Consider the following 24,781-nt stretch of genomic DNA (forward strand, 5'->3'; position numbering starts at 1 on the left):
TTAATATGTAGTCAGCACAATGACTGTAAGGTACATTTGCACTACCGTTCAAAGGTTTTAGGTTACTTAGAAATGTCCTTATTTTTTAAAGAAGAGCAGTTTTTTTCAATGAAGATAACACTAAATAAATCCGAAATCCAGCCTAGACATTGTTATAGTGGTAAATGACTATTGTAGCTGGAAACAGCTGATTTTTAATGGAATATCTCCATAGAGGTACAGAGGAACATTTCCAGCAACCATCACTCCTGTGTTCTAATGCTACATTGTGTTAGCTAATGGTGTTGAAAGGCTAATTGATGATTAGAAAACCCTTGTACAGTTATGTTAGCACATGAATAAAAGTGTGAGTTTTCATGGAAAACATGAAATTTTCTGGGTGATCCCAAACTTTTGAACGGTTACGTTGGCGCCTTCAACACTTACCAGAACTGTGCGTCCACCATTTTCAAACAACAAGCAAAAGGATCCGAAGAAGATAAACTACAGTTTCAGTGTGGACATGAATTTGAAAGCTGATGACATCATTATTGATCTAATTGCAAATGGTATTATATGCTTAAAAAACACCACTGCAAACGCTGGCGCCTAGAGCAATGTTCACAAATGTTAAGTGCTGGCTGCAACGGCGTTTATGAACACAGACTGGTGATAGGGTAACATCGAACGGCAGGAAATGGAAGACAAATAATTACCACATCAGCTCTCCAGCAGTGGAGACAAACTGTCTCCTTGTGCAGTTGTCCTCGACAGAAGTTCAGAATAAACTAGGAGGAAATTCAATAATGGCTTTGTTGTGTGGAGGCTCTGTAGCCTGTGGAAAAGCAAAGCAGTTCTTCGAAGGATCACAATTGAATCAACTCTAAACCACCAGTAGCACCAGTTCACATTGTTGGAGGGAGTGTTGAAGAAATTTTGGCAGTTCTTCTGTGGATTTAGGCTCTCTCAGTGTTTTTGCTCTCTTAATGTAATCTCAGGTTAGTGTTATACTTTCTGCATATAGGGTCAGAGTAAATTTGGCAGTTTGCCCAGGTTTTTGTGGATCTCTTTGCAGATGTCTGTGTGCAGGCAAAACCTTGTGTCCCCAAGTTATGCTAAAGGGCAATAGTGGTAATACGTAGACGTTAACCTTGTGTGCGTGTATGGATTGCATTACCCAAGCAGGTGGGTAATGGTATCATATAGAGCAATGACATGTTTGTGACGTCCGTAAAAGATTGTTTTTCTTGGCATCAGACCGAATCCATGATGCTGAGGGCCACACAATCTGCTGTAGGACTCATCGTTCTTCTTGCTGAAGATAATTCTTTATCACTGTGCCTGTACGGTTAGGTTCGTTGTCACGCTGTGGAATGAGCTTGGAACCAGTCGAAGACCTCCTTAGTTTTATCGTCTGACTAATAGGAATGTAAACATTTGAAGAGCTTAGAACTTTAGCAAAGTGCTGTTTATGGCATGTGTGTTAACCACTATTCCCAAACTGGTGTTGTTTGACTGGATTTATGGTCATTTTTCAGTCACCACCAACAAGGTAGAACCACTAATCTATTTTTTGCAATGGAAAATTACACTACAAGTTTCTTCTTGTGTGAGAGCCGCCACCATGCAGGCTGAAATAAGATGCTGTGACAATAATGAGGTGAGTGCACTTGTGTGAGGTCTTAGAGGTGTGCAGGTTTGTGATTTCCATGTGGTGTGTCATTTTGGGAGAAGAATGGGTACAGGTATCTGTCTTCAAAGCTTTTGACTACTTTGACAGTATGTTTATTTGGTGCAAAGTACATTGTAGGCTGCTTTATGTTGTTGCCTAGAAAAGCTCTGATGCCGTGGCTGATAAAAGCATGTCTCTGTGTGTCTGCTATTGTTGACTGGTCGCATCCTTACAAGATCTTGAAACATGCTTCTAGTGGCAGTCAGTGATTGATCCTTGGGGCATCTTTAGTTTGTGCTTCAGTCTATCAGTCATGGTAAATTAGCTTAACTGATCATGTTATTTCATCCGATTTAAAGGGCCACTGGAACCATCTGTAATGTCATAATGATTACAGCCTGCAGGCAGCTCTTTGTGCAGGGACACTGGCAGCTTCTGTGGGATTTTCTTTAACTTTATAACAAACAAATCATAATGACTGTTGCCGTGACGTTCGCGAGTACACGCTACTTTCTGTCACCGTGATGTGTCTGTGACTTTCTGCTGCACGTAATCAGTTATAATGAAGTTGTCTTTATGGAGACGTCTGGCTTATGGACTCTGACACCTCGTTGCCTGTCTATCAGCATGGCTCTAGTTAACACGCTGTGTCTAAATAAGCCTGTAACATCTGCTAATAAAGCTCAGCTAATGAGTGTCCTTGTTTAGACTTATAATGAGCAATCATTAAGATCCCTCTTCTCCGGCTCTCCTTTCTGCAAGGCCTGCATCTCAAAGCAATTAGTCAGCTTCTATTGTAAAGCACTTCTAGGCTGTAACACTTGGGTGCATTGAAATTTTATGAGGTCTTTAGGCAACCATCAGATTATCTCTGCGGTGTGGCCAAATCGTTCAAGTTATCAATCGTGTATTGCCTGTTTAGTTTTAATAGCAGTTTGTAAAACAGCTCCTTAAGTTTAAAGCGTTGCACAGATGGCCTGATTGATCAGCAATGTTTGGTGTGAAAAAATATACTTAATTCAAACCTGTTACTTTAATAATCAGCCTATTTAAATTAGTGTTTTGAAGTCTGTAATATGTTGTCAGTTACTTAATATCTCCTTTTTCAAACATGTTGTCAGACAGAACTTCATCTTAATCTTCTTAGACAGTATTTCAGATTTAAAATGCAATGATTCCATTATCACAATTATCCTCTGAAACTGCCAGAGTCGAATGTGATATTTAAAAAGAACTTGTTGATTAATTCATTAGTTATCATCCCCAAAACACAGATTCAGACAGCCAGCATTGTATACATAACAAACCTAAAGGACAAATCCTGCCAACTTTCAAGGTGGGGCTCACTTTATCATTATTTTTCTTTAGAACTGGTTTCTGGCTGAAACGTGTGAATGAATTCCTGAAATATTATAGAGCAGGTGTGCTCTAGCTGCAGGCAGGAACTCATTTGCATATTCATAGCACCATGCAGAGTTGAAGAAGCAACAGTGTGGAGTTATATTTAAGCCATTTTAAAGGTAAGAAGGAATTATTTTGATGGAAAATGAATTCCTCTAATTAATTTCAGTGCAGAAACAGTGCAAAAAAAAGTCCTAAAAAGCGCTGAAGCTAGTTAACTCAGCAAAGGCCTTAGAAAAAGTCTTTATGGAATTTATTCTTCAAAATTCTTCAGTATTTTCCCCTGCTTATGATAGGCAGTAGTGTTGGCTGTAAAATGTTTTTATCGGACGGCATGCTGCTGAGATGTTAATAGTTAAATAATTGGGACTGTATTGTGCTCTCAGTGTGGCTAGGAAGCTCATCATCCAATGTGCAGATGTCTATTTTACCACAAATTTGTGTAAATGTATTAATCATTTTAAATATTTAATGCACCCATCCATTGTATGCTGTTTATTAGTGTTCAGACTGCATTCATTTAAATAATTATATTATTAAGAATTCTTGTATATTACTTGGAAGTGCTGAATAAAGATGACTTTAGCTGTTTTTCCCTATATCTGCATATGAAAGCTGGTATTAAATTACTTTTTCTGTGTATTAAACACAACTTAAGTTTAACTCAGACCCTGCAGTAACCCAGTTTGCCTTGATTGTATGGATCTTTTTAAATCGGAGATCCGTAATGGGTAAAATCCTCCCCTTCATGTCCTCTGTTGCTGCAGGTCTTTTCACCCTTCAGGTGCCTAAGGAGACACCCGGAGAGCATTTTGAAGGGCTTCAGATGCTGACAAGTCTCCTCGCCCCTAAAGGCTCCCGATCAGCAAAACCGCTGGTGGAAGATGTTAGCGCAGGTACGTCATATTTATCCATCCATTTAACTTGCTTGTGAAATCGGCTTTCACTTTCAGCACATGGGTGGGAAAGATAACTTGGAATGGATGAGGCACTAACCTCAGATCAACTGTGGCTTCTTAACACTTCAAAAGAATGCAGTGAAAGTGCAGCAGAAAATGAAGAGGAAGATGAAGAAGAATTTGACTGGCAGGTTGAGCAGGAGGTTTACGTAGAGAGATCTGAGGAGGAGCTGAGCGCCCTGCAGAAATATGGCTTTGGAAATCAGAGGTCTGGAGTATTTGCCCGATTGCAGGTGAGATAAATGTATAGATGTTCTTTGTCGTTCTAAACTTGTTTTTTAAATGATGCAAATATAGTTTAAATGACTTTACTAGATTACACATGCTGCAAATGTCCCGACAGGAAGAACTCACCGACGTGATCGACGTCAAGAACCCAGAAGGAACGTCAGCAGCAGAGAGGAGGCAGGAACGACTGGAAGCAGAGACAGCTGCCTTCTCTCCTGACCATTATCTGTGAGTTTAGCAGAGCAAAAAGCCTCTGACAGAGACAGGGCTTTCTTTCCGTGTTATTTTGGTCTGCTAACATCCATGTGTCTTTGCAGGGCTGATTTGTTTGAGGATGATGAGATAAAGGCACTGCTGAAGTTTAAGCCATGGTGGGCAAAGCTGAGCCCTTCTACAGAGCAAGAGGAAGAATCCGGTGAGTTTAAGTCAGAGTATCATGATCTGCGGAAATGTGATGCGTTAGAAATTAAATCTGAAATGTGTTGCTTGCTAATAAGATAAAGATGCAGTTTTTAGGAAAAAAAAGATGACAAAGTGCTAAGATCATTTAATGAATTAAAAGCAACCAATGCAACAACATAATGTAAAATAACGGCATTTAAGTTAAAGGTTCTGATTTAGATTTTACATAAAAGACCAGAAACATTATTAGCAAGATGTACTTAAAGCATCAAAGAAAAAATACTTTTTCTGCAGAAAAAAAGGGCTGATAGTGTCATCTATAATGCTGTTAAACTGTTGACACTGATGTTGGACCATGTAAGCAGAATTTTAGTATTATAGCAACAGTTTGGACCCCACAAAAAAGTCACAAAATAAATCTTAAAGGGCATGAGTTGATGAGTGAAATTTAAAAAGTGCAGCATTTTTCTCTGAGATGTAGTTGAGTAGCATCAAACTGAAACACTACAGTCATATCTGAGAAAATGTATTCAGTTGCTTCCCATCGTTACCTAAGAAGACTTCAACAGTAGGGCATAACAACTGAGAATATTTAGTGTATGAAGTAGTGTGTGTTTGCATTGTAAATGTGGTAAAACATAGTCGCAGCCCTCTCAGCTGACCTGGAGGATATACAAACTGTCTCTTTCAGCTGTATATATTCCCCCTAACACACAATCACAAACGTGTTTAACTGAAAGGTTGAAGAAATAATTATTATTTTAGGAGCATTTGATTTTATCATCAGGACTGTTTTATGGGGTCTGAATTTGAGTAAAAGATTTCTCAGCTATCTTGTTAAATTATTGCTTATACTGACTAAAACAAGATTTAATTGATGAAACTGAATTGATGGGTGGATTTTCCTGTTGTCTTTTGCATTTTTGTAGCGATGTTAGTAAACTATCCATCCATCCATCCGCTATACACATCCTCTATATGCTTAATCCGCATTAGGGTTGTGGGGGGGATGGAGTCTATCCCAGCTGACTTAGGGCAAAGGTAGGAGACGCCCTGGACAGGTCACCAGTTTATCACAGGGCTACACAGAGAGACAAACAATCACACTCACATTCACACCTACGGACAATTTAGAATCACCAATTAACCTCAGCATATTTTTGTACTGTGGGAGGAAGCCTGAGTGGGAGAAAACCCACACATGCACAGGGAGAACATGCAAACTCCATGCAGAAAGATCCCAGGCCAGTATGCAAACCAGAGATCTTCTAGCTGCAAGGTAACCGTGCTAACCACTGAGCCATTCTGCTGCACTGTGCATAGTAAACTATCCCTCTATTATAACTATTATAACCTACTTATGAGTGTATTTTTAAAATGGCAGGTTGATCATGTTTATTTTCCTGTCTGCCTCCAAATCCAGTTCGAATATTACACACACATTGCAATGCATGGTTTACCGTCCTCAGTGCCCAAAAATGAAAAACAACTTACACATACAAATGAAGTGAGGCACCTACAAAGTAGTGACTGAAGGCTACCAGAAGGTGGCATGAAATTACAAAAATTGGTAGGGCAATCATGCATTGTTTACTGTCTGACCAAATGAAACTATTCTTATGGATCATTTTTATTGTTCCCAGTTGTACTATTTCAAATCTTCCCCAAATACTATAGTGAATTGAAATGTTGTATTGCAACCAGGAATGTGATAGTTGAGCTTTGTGTCTGCCAGACACTGACATTGTTCTCCGACGATAAATGAATTCCCAAAGGACGCATGAGTCTTTTCAGCGCCCGCCTTCTAAAGGAAAGACAGACCTCAGCTAGTCGGCTACAGAGTTGCACTCCCTCCTAAAGAGCCTCAAGGCATTTCAACAGGAAAGACACTCGCCATTATCAGAGATTGACCTTGGACCTTCCCTAATCACTACCTCCCCCTGCTGCCTGTTGACCAATTTAGACATTTACAGTGCTGAGACTGCTGAGTTAGAGTGTGACAATTAAAAAAGCCTCTATTCCTACCTTTCTCTTCTTTTTTCAAATTCAGGTTGTCTTTTTCCAATCACTTCCTGTCTGCTTTAAATTAGTGGCTGGAGCCTTGCAGCTTCTTTTCCACAGGAGTGATAGCTTGTGAACCCCGTCATGGCACTGAGAGACTCTTTAATTGTGCCACCCTGCTCTCCTAACAGCTTGCTAATTCCAGCACTTCCACTGATTTAAGCAGGCGCGTGGCTCACAGCTACAGCTTATGTGTAGTGCACGGATGTTGCACGCTTAGAAGAGGATTTAGATTGAACGGATAGCATTATTGCAGGAGAGAGTGTTGCTGCCGGTCGTGTCTCTACCAGCGCGAGGGCCCGATCGCTGACGAGCAGCCATCAGTCAGTGATGCAAAGGCCATTAGCTGCCGTCTGAGTTTAGCCTCCCTCCGAAGAACATTACGGTTCCCCGTAGCCCCGCCGGCTCCCTCCGCTCATTCTGCATTCTAAGACAGAGTGGCTCAGTCGGGAGCCCAGGCGTAGATAAATGGGCCAAATTAAACCTAATGGCTTGATTGACAGCTCGAATAGCATTAGCCTCAGCTGAGTGTGAAGAATGGTGTCGGTCAGGAGATTTAAGCAGCTTTGCCGTCAGATCTTGAAAGCGCGCTCATGATTTTGTCCTGTATTTCAAATGGAGAACTGCTAGTCCTCCGTGTATTTGTTTTTAAGACCCCACCCCCTCCTTCACTTCTGCTAACTCTGATATATATGTCACCTGACAGATGGATGTGGACACAAGTGCTAATGAAGTAGAAACCAGCCCCTTTGTGCTCTCCAGTGTCAGAGCCAGCACACTGACGGGCCACAGCTGTCCACTGGAGGCCTGTATTCACCCACTGGTCCAGCCTAAATGGTCCTGACAGCTCGACCTCTGTCTACCTGCTGCACTTTGTTATGGCTGAGTTTACAAATCTGACCTTTGACCAACTTAGATAGTCTTCTGTTGATTTGGGCTACCCACAGTAACCACGTTTAGGGTTTGAGCAGACTGTTCATTAAACATCCCTTTGATTTGATTCTTGACACGATCACAGTGTGAATGCGCAAAATTAACCGTATTTGTCACGCAAGGTCATACATTGACCTCTAGCATTTGCGAGATTCTGGGAGCGTTTTCCAACCCTCAGCAGTATTTTGACGAAGCATATTTGCTCCATGCCATCAGGCCATCTGGACCTGTAGAGTGCGGTGACGAGCCAGGCTGCCGTTCCAACTGAAGGAATTAGGTCAGAAATTAATTTGCAATCAGCAGAAGCCCTCATACGCTGCGTGCTAATGCCCTCTAGAATTGACTGGCTCCATAGTGGAGATGAATGAACGTGGTGACGGGTAAATCTATCAGGTCTGCAGCGTTAATAGAAAATGCATCTGTATCATAATGCTGCTGTGTTCATCTTTAAAGAGAGTGAGTGCTCAGTTTCCAGTCAGATTTTGGATTTAGATGATTGGAATATCAATTTTAGTTGCACATGTGGTGATGCAACATGGGTCCTCAAACATCATTTGAGTCGACTGAAACCCATAAATCCATTCACTCTATGTCAACAATTATATACATGATTTTTATTCCTGTGCATCATGTGTTGCATTTGTGTGTCTGTTTGAAAGGCGATTCCTGCACATTCGCTTGGATATCTGTTGCTTGTGACTCTGCAAGTTGACGTGCCAATTTTGTGTGGGTTTTTTCTCTCTCTCTCTCTCTCTCTCTCTCTCTCTCTCCGCTGCTTTTCTCGATGCGTGTGTTCCGAGAACAGCGTGCACAGATGTGGGTGCACGTGCAGATCTTTGTGTCTGCTCGGCTCCCTCTGCAGCTGCACTGACGAGGGACCCAGGTAGTGTCTGCAGGGAGCTGAAACCTGACGTAATGCAGCAGGAATCTCCTTCGCAGCAGAGCCAAGTTCCCACTGCAGCCAGAGAGATCATTATGAAGCACTGCGTGTGTGTGTGTGTGTGTGCGTGTGTGTGTGTGTGTGTGTATTTGCTCCAGCCAATACACACCTTGCACATCAGGGGCTCTGGGCAGGGACTCTCCTTTTCTCATGCAGAGAGAGGAATTGCTTTCAGCTGTTGTATAGGCTGCCGGGAGGGAAGAAAACTGTTGAGTTACAGCACACTGCTGCAGACGTTCGGCGTGCCATTCAATACTGAACGATGCAGATTGCTTAAATAGGATTGAAGTCTGTTTGTGTCGCCCCATTAGGCTTGCCACAGATCCCCATTAAGCAGATGTCTCTTTCAAAAGGCAACAGTGAATTTATAGAGAGCACGGAAGCAGCGCTTTTCAGATATTTTCATATAACGGAGCTCTAAATTTTCTTAATGCGGAGCCGCTCAGCTATCACACGCATAAATGGTATTGGCATCACTAATTTTGTTCTTTTAATGTGGGACTCTATGGCCTATTTTGTTTATGCTCATCACATGCTCCTCAACAGGGACTTTATCATCAGCTAAGACAGAAGAGCCGTTTATTGGTTAATAAGAGTCAAAAACTGTTTATGTGTGAAAACGAGGTGCATTCAGGTTGCTTTTCATCACCATCCACACCGAGACACTTGCACTCCTGCTCTTTGTGATCTCCTTTACTTTAACCCCGTCAAATAGAGTTGATGGCTCTCTAAAGATTTGAAAATTGCAAACAAAAAATGATTAGGTTAGAAATACAAGATGATAGATAATTAATCATAAAATATGTTTTTCCTGTGATTTATTCTTGTGTTCTTTTTTTGCATTCAGTAGTTTACGTGTCAGCAGAGGACAAAAAAAATCTATTTAATTTTAAAAACAAACTCAAAAAATTTATTAAATCTTAATATTTCCAGCATAGTCTCTTAACAGAACACATCTGAATTATGGATTTTCATTATTTGTTGTTATATATTCAATTAAATTTAATAAAATGGTCAACAAATAATACAGAGAAGCAACATGCAGTTTAACTATTAGAAAACTGACTGTAGATTTGTCAGAGCACCCAGTTGAGCCACTAGGAGCCTCCATGGTGGCATTAATTCTAATTCAAAGCTTTTTGTTTTTGTCTACTAACTGTGGCAGACATGCTGATGATCACTGCCGCCTAAAGTTGTGAAATTCCTCTGAGTTACCATCTGGCTGCTGTACGGTTTAGCTAGCCGCCTGAGCTGAAGGACTCTGATTACATGCTTTAACCAACGTTAAAGTAAAAGTGATGAACTGTATCAGTGACACTCTTCTGCTTTGGGGATAAACACATTTTAGCAGTGGCACTAAATACTGATGGATTTCCATAACCGACCAAGTTGGATTGTGACAGTATTTGTGGACAAGTCCTGGCGGAGCAGCTGTTTCCAGCAGCTGGACAGTCACCAAGTCGCTCCATCATGTAGATTAGATATGAGGATTGTTTCAGGTAAAACCGACATGGCTCAAGTCTGTTGTGATGAGATTCTACACAGTAACATTATAGATTTTTTTTTACTGCTGAAGACTGCAACTCTAATATCGGAAAAATGGGGTAGACTTTGTTTTATTTGTTACATGTGTCCAAACATTTAGTCTGATCCAATTTATTTCCTCCAGTAAACCCTGGGAGTTGTGCAGCTGTTTTCTGCGTTTAATACTTCGGGTTTTGTGGGGCCAATTATCACCTAGTGACAGACAGAATCTCAGCACCTTAAATGAAGTCATTATTTTGTGTTCTTTATCAAAGTAACCAGCTGTTTTCTTTGTCAGTTCTTCACATTTCTAACACAACTGACTTGTTTTGCAGAAAATCCAAATGTCAGTGGTTACAGAAAGCTTTTATTATACAGTATTATGTTGTTAATACAGTGGCTGTTTTTGAAAAAACAATCACTGTATTTCATTACTTTTAACAGTTAACCATGTATGACCATCTTGGCTCTGTCCTAACACTGTGTAGGAAGAAATAAAAATTCCTTTTCATGCTGTATCTTTATGTTGACTCAGGTTGAGGAGTTCTGGAAATTCCTGGATATTGTTGCTGTTTAGGCTACCGTCCGTACTTGATGTGCACTTATTGGGTGCTGCTCTGCACTTTGATATTCTGGGTTTTAGTGTCCCCCTTGTCTAAGTGTTTGATTTAGAGCTAGACTGGCATATGGGCCGTTCAGATACAACACAACATGAGCTGCGCTCCCTGCTGGGTTCAGCACACGGCTCAGGAGAATTGCTGAGTACTGAGTATAACAAGATAAAATTTTAAATTTCATGAAAATGAATCATACCTCTTCACCTCATTACTTCCATTAAGAGACTTTAGCAGGTCTATAGAGCTAATGAGGAGGAATGCATAGCAAACCAAAGCTATTTTTACACACATTTTCTACATATAACACACCTGACATGCTTACTTAGATGGAAACCTGTTTTCAAGATACCAGGTTCATCCCCAAGGTTCTTTTCACAATTAACGACTTGTGTCATGTAATTCAGGGAATTCAGACAAACTCTCAACATCAGCTTTTTCCCCTGTTTGCTTTCTGTGCCTGGCTGGATGCCTCATTCTGGATGCCATGTTGCTATTTGTCAAAGCTAATTTGAGCATTGCTGTGTGAAAGCCCCTTTATTACGGATAAAGCTGTTCTTGTGTATATGTCAGCTGATATGTACCAAGAAACTGAAGAACAGATATACCAAAGCATTAAATGGCAAAATCAACTTTTGTATGTGTCTTGGTCATAATTTAAAGACATCTAAGGGATATAGAGATTGTTTCGTATCATGATTAATGGTTATACTTGTAAAAATGGTTGTAGGCTGATCATTATTGGGCTTCATTTTAGCCTAGAATTTGACATCTGATCCAGTATCATCAGTCTATAATCTGATTACATTAAGTCTAAAGCGTTTTAACTTGAAAAGTATTTGGAATACCAGTGACATTTCAGGGTTGTACTGTATCTTTGACTGCAGTGTGAAATTTAGAGAAGGGATTTTTGTTTTATCAGATGCATCCAGTGTCACAAGCAACACTAAAAATCTTAGGTTTTTTCAGGATTTGGAGGAGACCGGTGACCCATCTGTCCCCATTCAACCCTACTGCACATATGATTGTTTTTCAAAAGGTTTCAAACTGAAACATGAGGTTAGCAAAACTACATTCATCTCATATTTATCCGGCTTAGTGTGGACATAATCTTAGAGACTTAGGTCACTAAACCTACTTTTATTAAGCTGTTTATCCCTGCACACAAACCGTGTGCCTTTATTATATTGATACATGATGGTGTCAGTATGTATTTGATGTGAAAATCATTGCTTTGTGTTTTGACTTGTGGCTTTAAAGCACGCTGAAATTACACGTTGGTGGTGTGGACAGTTTGTAAAGTTATACACCGACTTTACATTAGAGGCTTACGTGTGCAAAGGAGTGTATGCAACTCCTCCTCCACCTAACCGCTGTGACCGCTTCCCACACCCAATACTGGATTCTTTTGCATTTCACAAAATCGCTTTTACATATGTTGGATACTGGACTGTCTCACTTCTTTTGACTACAGCATCTTTGTTCTCATGCAGCTATATCATTCACCGATGACGAGAAAGAGCAGCTGAGGAAATTCACCAACCGCTCCTACCTGTTGGACAAGACGTCCCGTCACCAAGCATGGCTCGGCCTCATCGACATCCTGCTGGCTTACTCCTATGAAGTGCGCTCTACAGAAGGAGAGCACAATGTGAGTGTGTGTATTTATGTGTGAAGAGGCAACTCCTCCTGAGCAGCACTTAGGCCTTGGATGACAAAGCCCTATATCCTCACATCCTTTAGACCCCCTTCCATTTCGTTCAGAGCCTTAAGAGATTACCAGCAGATCCCTGAACTCAGTCCAGGCCTCTTTGTGTCACTCTTCTGAGGTAGCTGCATAAAAGCGAGGTGAACAAGGCTCATTTCGTTGTCAAAGACACTTTGTAGCATGTGTTAAATATTTGATACAGCAGACTGTTGAATTAAAGCTCTGCTATGAAAACAGAATGTGTCATGGGTGAGCACTTAAATTTCCACTTTGTGATGTTAGACTATGGAGAGAGTCCAGACTATGTCCCCCACTTCATTTCAAATGCCTTGTAGCCTGTTTTTTTTTTTTTTTTTTTTTTACTATGAACAAAACTCTGAGCTGCTTTTGTCCAAGTAGAATTTATTGTGATCTGTGTTTTTTGTAGTATTCCTTGTGTGTTATTATTTTGATGAAGGGTGGATCCCTTCTCTTCTACAGGTGGAGTCACCGTGGACTATCAGAAAACTCAGTGGGACTCTGTGCTGGCTGGAGGTGAGTCAGTTAATACAGTGAAATAAGATGAGCAGTGATCCTTACTTACTTTACCTTTTTTAGTGACACACAAGGAGATATTTACTAAGCATGTGGTACATTAGCCTCCCGTCTACAATTTTAGGACATCGCAATTTTCCTACTAAGACCACCAATGTCAATGAACCAAACTGCAGATACAACTAAATCAGCTTGGTTCCTGATCTACTTTGACATTCGTTGTCTTGAAAGATATGGATTGTGAAGGAATATTTTTTCTGTTGCTGAACTTTTTGCAGTTGTGAAACCTTGGCGCAGTCCCATAAGTATATAAGGACAGACATTATTTCTGTTTAACACTTTCAGCAAATCATCAGTAAATATCCCCCTTATTGTCCATCTGCTTCAGTTTGCCTTCGTTTCCATGTTACCAATGACTTTATATGATTTCAATAATGTGGCCTTTAAAATTTCTTCCTGTTTAATAATCCTCATGTAAATCAGGATTCAACACTTCTGCTTTTTAAATTTTCTGTGGTAAACTAAGGGTGAGGACTCGCTCACAGATGGGACTAGTTTCCATTGAGTTAAAGATGTGTATTCAGAACACATGTTGAAAGGTCTTGTTGCCACCCTGCTGTGAAAACTTTGCCTCTGCTATTCCTTAGCGCATCTGGGTTCTTATCATATTTTCAGAGCTTTTGCTGACTTTGTTTCTCTTCTCTATAAAAGTCCAACTGGCTTGATGCCAGGATATGAACATAGAGCTGAAGAGTTTTTCTGAAAGTTTTATTGGTTTTGGTTTATTTGATCAATTACCAAAATGAATAAAGCACCAAATAAAATGCTATTGCAGTTTCATCACTAGTTTTCACTAGCCAACAAATGGACAGATGCTAAGTTGTCAGGAAGTATTCTGATCACTTAATTTCTTACACACTTTAGTTTGTGTGAGAATTTATTTCTACTTGGATAAAATTGGCATTTTTCCCATCAGTCTACAGTCTCTACAGGCTTTGTACACCTGGATTTGGGCAGGTTCTCTCATTCTTCCTGGCAGATCCTGTCAAGTTCCATCAAATTGGATGGGAAGCATCTGTGAACTGCCATCTTCAGGTCTTTCCACAGATGCTCTGTGGGGTTTAGGTTTGGGCTTTGGTGTGGCCACTGGGACAGTCAGAGGAATGTCCTGAAGCCACACCAGCATTGTCTTGGTGCTTTGGTTCTCTGTTGTATTAAAAGGTGAATCCTCACCTCAGTCTCAAATCACATTCATTCTGGAACAGATTTTCCTCAAGGAGCTCTCTGAATTTGACTTCATTCATCCTTCCCTTGTTTCTGAAAAGCCTCTTTGTCCATGCTGCTGAGAAGTACCCAATGGCATGATGCTGCCACTGCCATGCTCCATTATTATGATGCTCTGTATTAATTTTGTCATTATGGTTATTTAGTGTAGATTAATTTGAAAAATCATCTCCAGTTAAAATTACGTCGACAGCACTAAATAAGCAAAAGTACACCGAAAGTACGTCCCATTTTTGTGAACACCTGGAAGGAGCGTTTTCAAAGTTAACATAGCATAATACTATTTGTTCTTAATGATGAACTGATTAGATTTTTGTAGCTGGAGGTCAAAGGTCATGATCATGGTGACCATGGTGACAACACATTTTTGACTATGGCTCAAAAATTGATAAGCAAATAATGAAAAAAATTTCATGCAAATGTCCAATAGGATAGGGATGACATTTTATGTCCAAAAGGTCAGCTTCACTGTGACAAAAACTGCAAAAACACTTTCCTGGCCATTATGCAGTGCCAATACTCAGGAACACTTGGTTAAATACTATGCAGATATTATGGGCTGTCACGTTGAAGCATCCACCTTTTAAAATTTGCAGCTTTTTTCTTGCAACATTCATAGTCTCCACCCGTTTATGACAGAACATTTTTCACTGGAATGATTCTTGTCAATGTAATAAATTCCAGTTTGCCAAAAAATGCAAGTCAGTTAAATAAACTCCTTAAAAGTCTGTACTGCATATATCATATAAATCTGGACAGACGTAGATGTAAACTGCACCTTGACTGACTGGCAGAGGCAAACAACTGGAGGCAGTAATTCTGGTTGTAGAGGGAATCCAACAGGGCTCAGAGTTTTTCTTTCTGGCGTAATGATGACTTTCTCAAAGAGGCAGATCTTTTATTCTTCGAGTTAGGTTTATGTTGGCAAGGAGCTACTTTGGAAACAAACTTTGTGAAACCCCCGGCTGATTTTCCAGACATGTCCATCACTGATTTTTGCACTGAGATAAACAGTCCATGTCCAGGCTTTGTGTCACTACCTTAGGCCTGTAGGCACATGACCTGAAGGCTGCACAGCAGTAGGCACAAGTGCTGCCAGTTCAAAGAGCAAATGAAAGTATGTTTGGTCTGCCTGTTCAGCCTGCCACTGGATAATCACTTGAGTGTGTAATGTGTGTGAATGGCATTAGAAATAGAAGTATTTCCCCGTGTGAGAGCAGCTTGTCAAACATCTTAACGCATGACCACAATAGGAGAATAAATTGGATGTTTTTTGTGTCAAACTGGGTCCCATTCACAGCGTTGTTTTCAGATAAGTTTGTTTTTGAAGCTGACATGCCAAAACAGCAAGACATAGTTAATTCTCTCCCTCCTCCAGGGGCTGTTGATGTCTGCATCTAGGAGAAGTGGTTGATAAAAATCACAGTTGCTCTGTTTGTTGTCGTCCTATTACACCTTTATTCTGTTGGTTTCTGTTCACTGTTATCACCTCTCTGGTTAGTCAAACACATACTTGGTGTTGGACTTTTTGTTATTTTAGTTTTCACAAGCATGAAATGGCATTTGATCTGTCAACTAAATTCTTGGTCAAACTGATAAGATCTGTCTTATTTAGTCTCATAGAGATATGCTTGACTCTTGGGATCTGTTCCAAGAAGCTGGTTTACTGAGTGATCTGGATAACTTTGATGAGTAAAACCTGGCATTCAGCAGGTGTTTTTACATCAGACTTTGATCCAGGTTTGAGGAGGTTCTGCATTTTAGTCAGCAAAGTTATCCAGATTACACAATAAACCTGCTTCTAGGAAGAAAAGCCTGCATTGTCACATCACCAGTGACAGTACTGACGTACAAATAAGCTGATAAGAGAGGGAGAAGAGAAGCATTTGCAGGTATTCTATGTAAAACAATGTGTATTTCCCTTTGGCTTTGTGATGCTGGAGTGTTGTGACACTCCGTGGAAGCTTCTCATGGATTTGAGGTCAGACTGAAGTGGAAACCATTCCACCCTAATCAACACATTCTGCAAAAATACCTGACAGACTCTTCAGACCTGTGCACTGTGTAGCACACATCCAGATTACTTGTAGATGCAGCTGCTGTAAATTGCACTTCCCACCTTGTTTCAGAAATCATGTCATGTATGGATTTATAGTCAGTTCAAAGGATTAAATCTCACTTTATACACATTCAGGTTTTGATTTTTGGCTCAGCAGTGAAATTTCTCTATTCACTGCAACACTGGATAAATGCACTGTATGCTATCCATCCATTTTTTCTGTTCCTCACACTATTTTAGTACTTTTAGTGATGATAGAGGGATGGTGGCTGAATGTTAATATACTTCTTGAACAATATCTTCAATGTTGGTAGAACAGAAACAAGTAACACTATTTTACCAGCCATATATGTTTATATTGCACCAGTGCTGCTTATTTTAGCTTTGTTTCTGGATCATATCATTACAGTATGGAAGATGTGTGTCTGAATACCCACAAACCACCTCTGCTGTTGCCATATCTTGTAATCATTAGCCTCCACCTGCCGTTAGCAGCACGTGATGGAATATTAAACTTAGTGGTTGAATGTTTCTTGCCCAAGTGCACTGTGAGACTTGTAGTGGATGTTTAGCTTGGAGTGTACTCAGGCATGTGCTTTGGACAATATTTTCTAAGCTCATAATATTTTATACTGATGATCCCTGTTCATCCAAGCCATAGAAGTGCTCCAAATATCAGTCACCTAGCATTGTTAATGTGGAAAAATGAGCGAGGCTTTCACTTGTGGAAGCACAATTACTCGTCCCACTTTGCAGTTTCATCTCTGTAGTTGAGTTGTAGCTCTTGAAGTGCAGTCAAATTATTTAGAAGGAGCACATCTGCTACACTGTTATCCCCTAACACTCGGCTATAAATCAAGCTTAAATCTCAGCTGACACTTAGTCATTGAAGACTGCACCGCGTCTGTTTCTACAGACCCACACTGGTGCTCAATAGAGATATGTATTGTTGTTTTCTGTTATTGTTGTTGCTCATGGGGGTTGAAGGTTGCTGTTGCCAGTTGTTGCATGTATCATCCATCTGCCAAGACAGATGACGCAGCCGAACAGGTGATCGTTCATTAATGTTAGCAACACGTTTTTGTTCACACTATGGCGCAGATGTGGTAAATGTGTCCCAGAGCATATTTGAATATTTTGTGAGCGAAGGGATCCCAGAGCATCCTCATTAGGTGTTGCACACATTGTCGCCACTTGTGATCAGGATGCATTTCTGTTGTAATTGTAAACCAGCCAAGCGAGGGTTCTTGGAGGAGTTTGGATGCTGAGACCTTGACCGCAGTTTGAGAGGTAGCACTTTTCCTGCTGTGGTGACAGTGAACCTGCCTGGCAGCGCTCTGCTGCTCGTCAGTCAGTCAACAGAGCTGTCAGCTCCCATTGACAGTCCACTTCACTCAATCCCCCCTCCCAGGCTTCTCTTCTTCCCTTCACATTCTGCTCTACTATGGATTCCTCTCTGTCTTTGACTGCCTGTCTATCTGTGTGTCACCGCTGATATCAGCTCTGCTTCCTCACTCACTGGCTGTCTGTCTTGCTTCGCTTATGCCAGACATTCCCCTTTCCCAACCACTTTATCCCACCCACACCACCGTCCCTCCTCCCTCCATCTGCTGCATGTTTACTTGTCCTCAGTCGACTGCGCTGGTGTGAATGAGTCCCCCCCCCCCCCCCCCCCCCAGCAGCAGACCTTATTTACACTCCCGCTAAACAAGCCCAGGGGAGAGCATGATCCCCGATGACACGCACTCGCAAGCTCACAACACATCCTTAACAAGCCACAAAGAAAAGGAGGGAAAGAAACAGGATAAAAATCTCTGTTTCTGTCTCTAGGCTGTGTGTCTATTAGTGCAGAGAACATCTGAGAGTGATGGCAGTGATTAAAGAGAAGCAGCAATTAACAGGCCAGTCCTGCAGAGGTGTTTAAGAGTTGCGAGCCCCTATTTTGCCAGCTCTATAAATGAGTAGTTGTTAAGACTAATTAGAGCACCATCAACTGAAATGCACACCAAAGAATGCTGGTGTTCAACCTAAGAATGTAAGAAGATTTCTTGGGTCAGAGTATCTGTCAGAAACAAGCTTTTTTTCTGTCAGTTGCATGTTGGTGTTTCTTTTTCTTTCTTTGTCTCCTTGAATAAAAACATGGTCCACTTTTGTGCAGGATCCTTTTATGGATGTCATGTTCTCTTTCCTGCAGACATACAGCTCACTGCAAGAGGTCCTGGTGTCATTTGGACGGAGGGTTTTGTGTTACCCCCTCTACAGACATTTTTCTTTGGTCTCTGTGGCTGTTCATGACACGACTAAGGTTTTGCAGTCAGGTGAGTCTCCTAAAAGCACCACACCAGCAACCCCCCACACATAGGAGCTCATAAAGAAGCATTATAACAGCAACGTTTCACCTCTGCAGACTGGTAGTGACCCTTTGATGTCTGCCACATGTTCTCGAGTCGGTTTTGTGGTTTTTAGTTCAGACTAGAGGCTACCTCCAACTTATTTTCTGTCCACTGTTAACACATGATCTTTGCCAATTAGTGACAATTAATTCTGTCCACCCTGCGGTTTCTTCTGAGCAGTGTTTTCATATGTAAATAGGTGAAAGCATGTGCAGTCAGATAGAGGCTGCCGCATGCCCGTAAGCAGTGGGATGCGGCTCGATTGTGAGTCAATGCTGCTGAAAAGGCAGCTTGATAGCCGGCATGCTTTTGTAGTGTATTGTCTAGCAGAAACAGCCTGCCAGTCAGAGAAAGTGCTTCTTGAGCACACTGCAGCGAGCGTTTGAAAGTAATATTCCTCCAGCTAAGCAGGAGAGTGGCCGGGCTCCCACCCCTCAGGGAACGAAATGTGGATTAGTTGAGAACGGACTGTTGACTTTGATATCTCAAAGCCCAGAGTAATCTTTAAATCAAAAGCCCCTGCAGACAGCTGAAAGTCAGCAGTGTAAACATACTCAGGATGTGTGAGGGCTAAGATTATCCAGCTTGTGATGATTTTAACGCTGGTAAATGACAGCAAATTAAAGGCCTTTTAAGCTCCAGATTAGCATTTCCTCGCTTCATTAAGTAGGAAGATGAGTTGATCAGGAGAGGCAGGGAAGCAGCAGTTAGTCGCTCTTTCTCCTCACCTTTTTTCTTTTACCTACCAACAAGAGAAATATCGTTCTCTTGTAGAGAGACCTCTGTTTCCTTTAAACTCAGAGCAGAACATCATGCTCCAGTTCTACCAATAATGTCCTGATAATAAAAAGCATCAACATCAAGGCAGGTTTTATATTGTTACAATGTATAGAGGGAAAGAAATAACAATTTATTCAGCTCAGTTAATTTTATAATTCATTTTAATAAAGTTCACTCTTGACTCATAACCGTCATTATTAACAAGAATTATAGAAGAATGAGGAACAAGGCTTTTCCTTAATGAACTGTAACACTACAGTAATTCACCCTGGCACGTGTCTCAGGGTGTGTTTCCTCCCAGCGTTACTTCACACACTAATTAATTTGTCAGGATAAGGCAAATGGAAATGCGCGCTCCCATTTTTGAGGCACTTCATATGAGTGGCTGTAAAAGCAAACATTCATAGGTATTAGCAAAACAAACCCATTAATGGCAGCACACAGGTTAAGGCCTTAGAGGAAATGTAATCCGGGGGTAAATATTTGAACAGCCCTCTGGCAGTGTGGCGAGTATTCTCAAGGAGCTCCTCCACCTGCTTCTTAAGTGGCTGTAACTAAAGAGCCACCAGGCAGGTACAGAGGAGCGGAGAGTCTGGGGGGTGGGGGGGGACCTGGAACAAGGAAGTATCCAGGAAGACCTCGAGGTCATGCTGTCATCATGATCGTACTGACAGGACAGGGCAAGGGATGTCAGATGTGACCTTTGTTCCAGATCCATCCACCATGCTTCTCTGCTTCATTCAGGCGTTTTTTTTTTTTTCTGTTGTTTTTTTTTTTGTTTTTTGCAGTGGTTATAGAATTTCCTCTGGAGCGTTCTGGGAAAGTTTGGGCAATTTAATCTGTGGAAGTCAAATTTTAGGTCAAATAAGGCACTCTGGCCTAGTTACAGAAAATCAAGGAAGAGTAATGAAATTTTACATGCAGGCCAGGATAGGGTCTGGGTGCTGATGATCTTTTATTGGATGAGAGGCATGGATTGTGCTTGTGCATGTGTGACTGAGATAAACTGTCCTGTCACATTAGACCTGACACAGGGTGAAGATGTGTCTCTCATGCCTTTCGCGCACATCATCATTAATTGTGACATCAGTGAAATGCTGAACTCTCCCTGCTGCTTTCTAAAAGAGTGCATATAATACAGTTTGAGAAATGTTGTGTACTTGAATTAAGGAACCTTTACAGACACTAACCATGTGCTGTATTATGCATTTTATCAGTAGAGTGACTACACCATCTACCAAGGCATTTAAACATTAAAGAGCTGATATTACGCTTTGCAATTTTTCCCTTTCTTTTAGAGTGTTTTTAGTGATTTTGGACATGGTCAACAAACTTACAAAGCCTGAATTCCATACTAAAGGAAGTTACAGTCTTCTAGTAAATACCGCTCCTTACCTGTCGGAAATGCCTTGTTTGAAGTCCAGGCTTTTTTTTTCTGTGTCCTGTCTCTTTCTTACCTATGCCACCATGTAACACTTCTCCATAAGAAAAGTCTAGGACCTACTTTGGGAAACCATTAAGTAAAGAATGATCAGGAAAAGTTGTAGAGGGTCTTTAAAGCATGCAAGCATATTGTAGTCAACCCCAAGAATGAAATTACGAAGCTATAAATGAATAAAATGTGGGCACTTTAAACCAATAGGAAATCCAGCATTGTGTTTCTATTTTTGCAGATGGTGCATGTCAGTTTTTGGTAGAGATTGTCGAAAAAATCCGTTGTTAAAAAACATTCATTGGACAAAATCTGCTAAATTATTTAATCCCTGTCGGAGTGATACTGGACTACAATAGTCAAATGAGATAGTGCAGAGTGGTATTTGTATCATGTTTTTGCTTACATATTTAGATAAATATTAAATTTTTTCTCATTTATTATGTCTTGATCTCTGTACATTAATTGACTGACTTTTGAATCTACTATAAATTCTTTAACCATAAAGATGACATTCGTAACCAAAGGAGGACTGAAATACAGCATGGAATGGAAAAAATGTATCATTTTCACTTTGCTGTCGCTGCAGTTTTTGGAATCTGCATTAGCGTCTAACAAACACAGCAGGCTTTTGTTTTTGGTCCATTTCACACCCACCACTACGATGCCAGCCTGCCCATTCAGCAGCTATGAACTACTTACTGTTAGACGTTTGGAGTGCACATTCTTCCGTGCTCGTTGGATAACCGGATTTTACCAAATTAACACACCTTGTTCTCTTGTCCTTTGCGTAGCGTTGAACTGGTGCAGAGAGCAACCTTTCCTCCAGTTTTTCTACAAACAACTTGTAAATCTTTCCTCTGAAAAGAAGTCAGATCTTGGAAGCGAGTGTGTTTCTGCCTCACATGATCCAAGCCCTGAGTTTTTTAGGGCAGAGTTCCCTGCACATGATCCCATGCTTTAGATGAGAACCAAATGTTTGTTTAAGGTTTTCCTCACTGTGAGTGTGCTGTTTATTTTGATTGGTCTGGAATGTCTCTGGACAATGCCAACCGGCTCTGTGGAGGTGGAGAGGAGCATTTTCTCCTGCCCTCAGTGGATTGTTGGCCACATCATAAGGCTATTTATATGCCTGATTAGAGGGAGAAATGCTGCGGCAGTTTGGCTTGTTGTATAGTTTTAGGAAAAAGCCATTTGTCAGAATAACAAAAGCAGTTTTGGTGTACTTCTGCATGTGTGATGCATTTGTGGCATTGAAAGGATGACGCATGCTCACCTCAAACAATGTCAAAACACGCTGTCAAAGCGCAGGTGTCAATCATAGCTTAAAGCACCATTATTTAGTACATAAACACATCTGATAGTTTACATACTTTGGCTGGTAGATTATATATTTAAATCATGCTTCATTTAAAATGGTCTGTAATTATTTTCATACAGCCTCATATGCTTCAAATGTTCCACATGGAAGGCCCCAGACATAAATGAACATTTACAGAGCTGAAATGGAATAAAAGAAAAGATTTATGTGGATTTTTTATACATTAGACAGTTCATGAACTGGAATAATCAAATCTACAATTGACATATTTGCTGTTCTTATCTGTCCGCATGACATTATTTATGTTCTTGTTAAAACAGTATGGCATGTCTTTGGTGACCTCTCTTTCTACACATACATGATGCTGTAAGTTGTGTTTTTATAGTGGTCTCTTTTCTAGCTGTGAAATTCTAAAAAGCGGATGAATACCCTGAAGGAAACATAATTTAAATCATTAATTTCATAAACCTTTGCTCACTTTTACAGTCTTCTTGTAGGACTGGATGTTGCTGGTGGCTATAAACAAAGCATAAAGGTGTATTTTTGTTGTTTATTTAATGGACCGGTATTTAAGTGCACACATTTCCTTAAGCTGCCTACATGCTTCTTGCAGCAGGCTCATCATAGAAGTTGAAACATCAAGGTCTGCCTCGTCTGCTTCTTGTTGATGATTGACTTATTGATCTGTGGGGAGGCCAACCCAATCACTTCTGTTTCTGCCTCCTTCCAAAACACACCAAAAATCAGATAATCAAAACATCTATCCAGACCAGAAGAGTATAAATGAAAGTAGAACTTGGCATCACAAGATGTTAGCATGATTAAGGCCTAAATACAAGCATAAGCTCAGTATCATCACATTAGTCAGGTTGGAGCATTTCTGAATTTTGTAGTGGCTGATTAAACTGCGGGTTTCAACTCTCTGGCTGTTCCTCATATATTAATTCCATGCAGGTTTTAAGTGTTCCCGCTATAAAAGTGACAATATTAAATGTACTCAGATAGTTTATGGTCTTCATCTTTACTGCAGAGTTGTCACCAGATAAAATTTACAAACTGCCAAAGAATGACTTTGAGAACATGATTAAGGGTGCCAACATGTAAGCAGTAAAGGTGAAAATACTGTGTAGATAGAGAAAACCACAAATTAAAGGGTCTGAGGACATTCTCCCTTAGGGGAAGGTTTTGAAAGGTATTTCCTTTACATGCTCATTTCTAGTTATTACATGTATATTTGCAGCTGCCTCAAAACTAAAGCCCTTCGCAGACTTCTTTCACTCCTTTCCATTAATCTGACGCCATCTGAACATGTCTGCAAATTAACTCCTTGCTCACTTTACTGTGAAAGCTTTGATGGTGATCTCACTTAGACGCCGTCATATAAACAGGTGAAAAGTGACATACTTTGAGGTGTGTGAAGCAAGTTTGTGAAGGCCTTTTCACATTTCAACGCTAATATTGGTCAAAAAACATCACAGCAAAAGAGCAAAATGCACAATTTGCATGTCATAAATCACAAAATACCTTTCTTTCTCATTGACTTTGATCTACAATTTCACATCTATTACAAACTGAATGTCCCTAAAAGCAAAAATTTACTGCAATGAAGACAAAATTTAACAGATAATATTAATGAGACTCAGCAATAAAGGATGTTAATGTTATGACAAACATTAACAGGAACTGAAGACAGAATGTAGCACATAATATTAGTGGGACTCGTCAATAATGGATGAATCCATGTTTTATCAGGAGCTGAAGTGTAGTTTGTTGGTGGGAGCCATTTCTATGACTTTATTAAATACCTGCAGCTTCAAAAAGCAGCAGGATCCACATCAGTGTCTCCAAAAAAAGACACTGGTGCACATTTCTGCACCTGGAGCATGGAGACAGGATCGATCATGATCTAACGACAAGTCACACTGTGTGCTTTTCTCTACTTCAGACGGCTGAGCTGTCGCACACAGACTCACAGTTTATCAGCTGCAGTTAAATCATTTGTTACACAGCAGCTGTCCTACTTCTAAAGATGTAGTTACATTCTCACCACACATTCACACTTTCAGTGATTAAGGAAATCATAAATATACAAGGCTAGTTTTAATTTTATCTTTTGTTTATTAATACTTTATGGCAAATTATACATCACTTGATGTACTGTGGTGAATATGTCTGAATGTAGCCATGGGGAATATTAATATAAAAGTGATCCATGTCTCAGTGGCAGAATGTCATCACTTTAAGTCAACAATGTTACGTATCCCGTGTTTGAAAAGGGCTAAATTCTAACAGCCATTATAGGGTAAAACAGCCTTAGATGAACCATTTTAAATAAATAGATGCAAGAGCTGACAAAAACAAAAAAAAAGTATATTGAGTTTGTGGGTTATATGCTAACAAACATGGACCACCTGAATTAGCATTGTCACAACTGAAACATAACACCGCATCAGCCCCGTGTCAGAGTAAACATTCCTTAAACACGGTTTTCAGACAGAGGAACATGTTTGTGTTGTCTCCAGCATATCAGGAGCTGATGTTTTCGCATTTCTTTACC

The 24,781-nt window shown here is 40.4% G+C and overlaps 1 protein-coding gene across 1 annotated transcript in view; it reads left to right on the forward strand.

Annotated features, from left to right (window-relative positions):
- The window catches only part of shq1 (SHQ1, H/ACA ribonucleoprotein assembly factor), a 39,026-nt gene that overhangs the window by 3,280 nt on the left and 10,965 nt on the right, over window positions 1-24,781 (forward strand). Inside the window, exons 4-10 of the mRNA XM_023299705.3 lie at window positions 3,820-3,948; window positions 4,084-4,244; window positions 4,355-4,467; window positions 4,557-4,654; window positions 12,207-12,364; window positions 12,902-12,955; window positions 18,493-18,616. Coding sequence (XP_023155473.1) covers window positions 3,820-3,948; window positions 4,084-4,244; window positions 4,355-4,467; window positions 4,557-4,654; window positions 12,207-12,364; window positions 12,902-12,955; window positions 18,493-18,616 — 837 coding nt within the window. The remainder of the gene's footprint in view (window positions 1-3,819; window positions 3,949-4,083; window positions 4,245-4,354; window positions 4,468-4,556; window positions 4,655-12,206; window positions 12,365-12,901; window positions 12,956-18,492; window positions 18,617-24,781) is intronic.

The sequence above is a fragment of the Amphiprion ocellaris genome, chromosome 5, assembly GCF_022539595.1.
Source record: "Amphiprion ocellaris isolate individual 3 ecotype Okinawa chromosome 5, ASM2253959v1, whole genome shotgun sequence".
Classification (NCBI taxonomy): Eukaryota; Metazoa; Chordata; class Actinopteri; family Pomacentridae; genus Amphiprion; species Amphiprion ocellaris.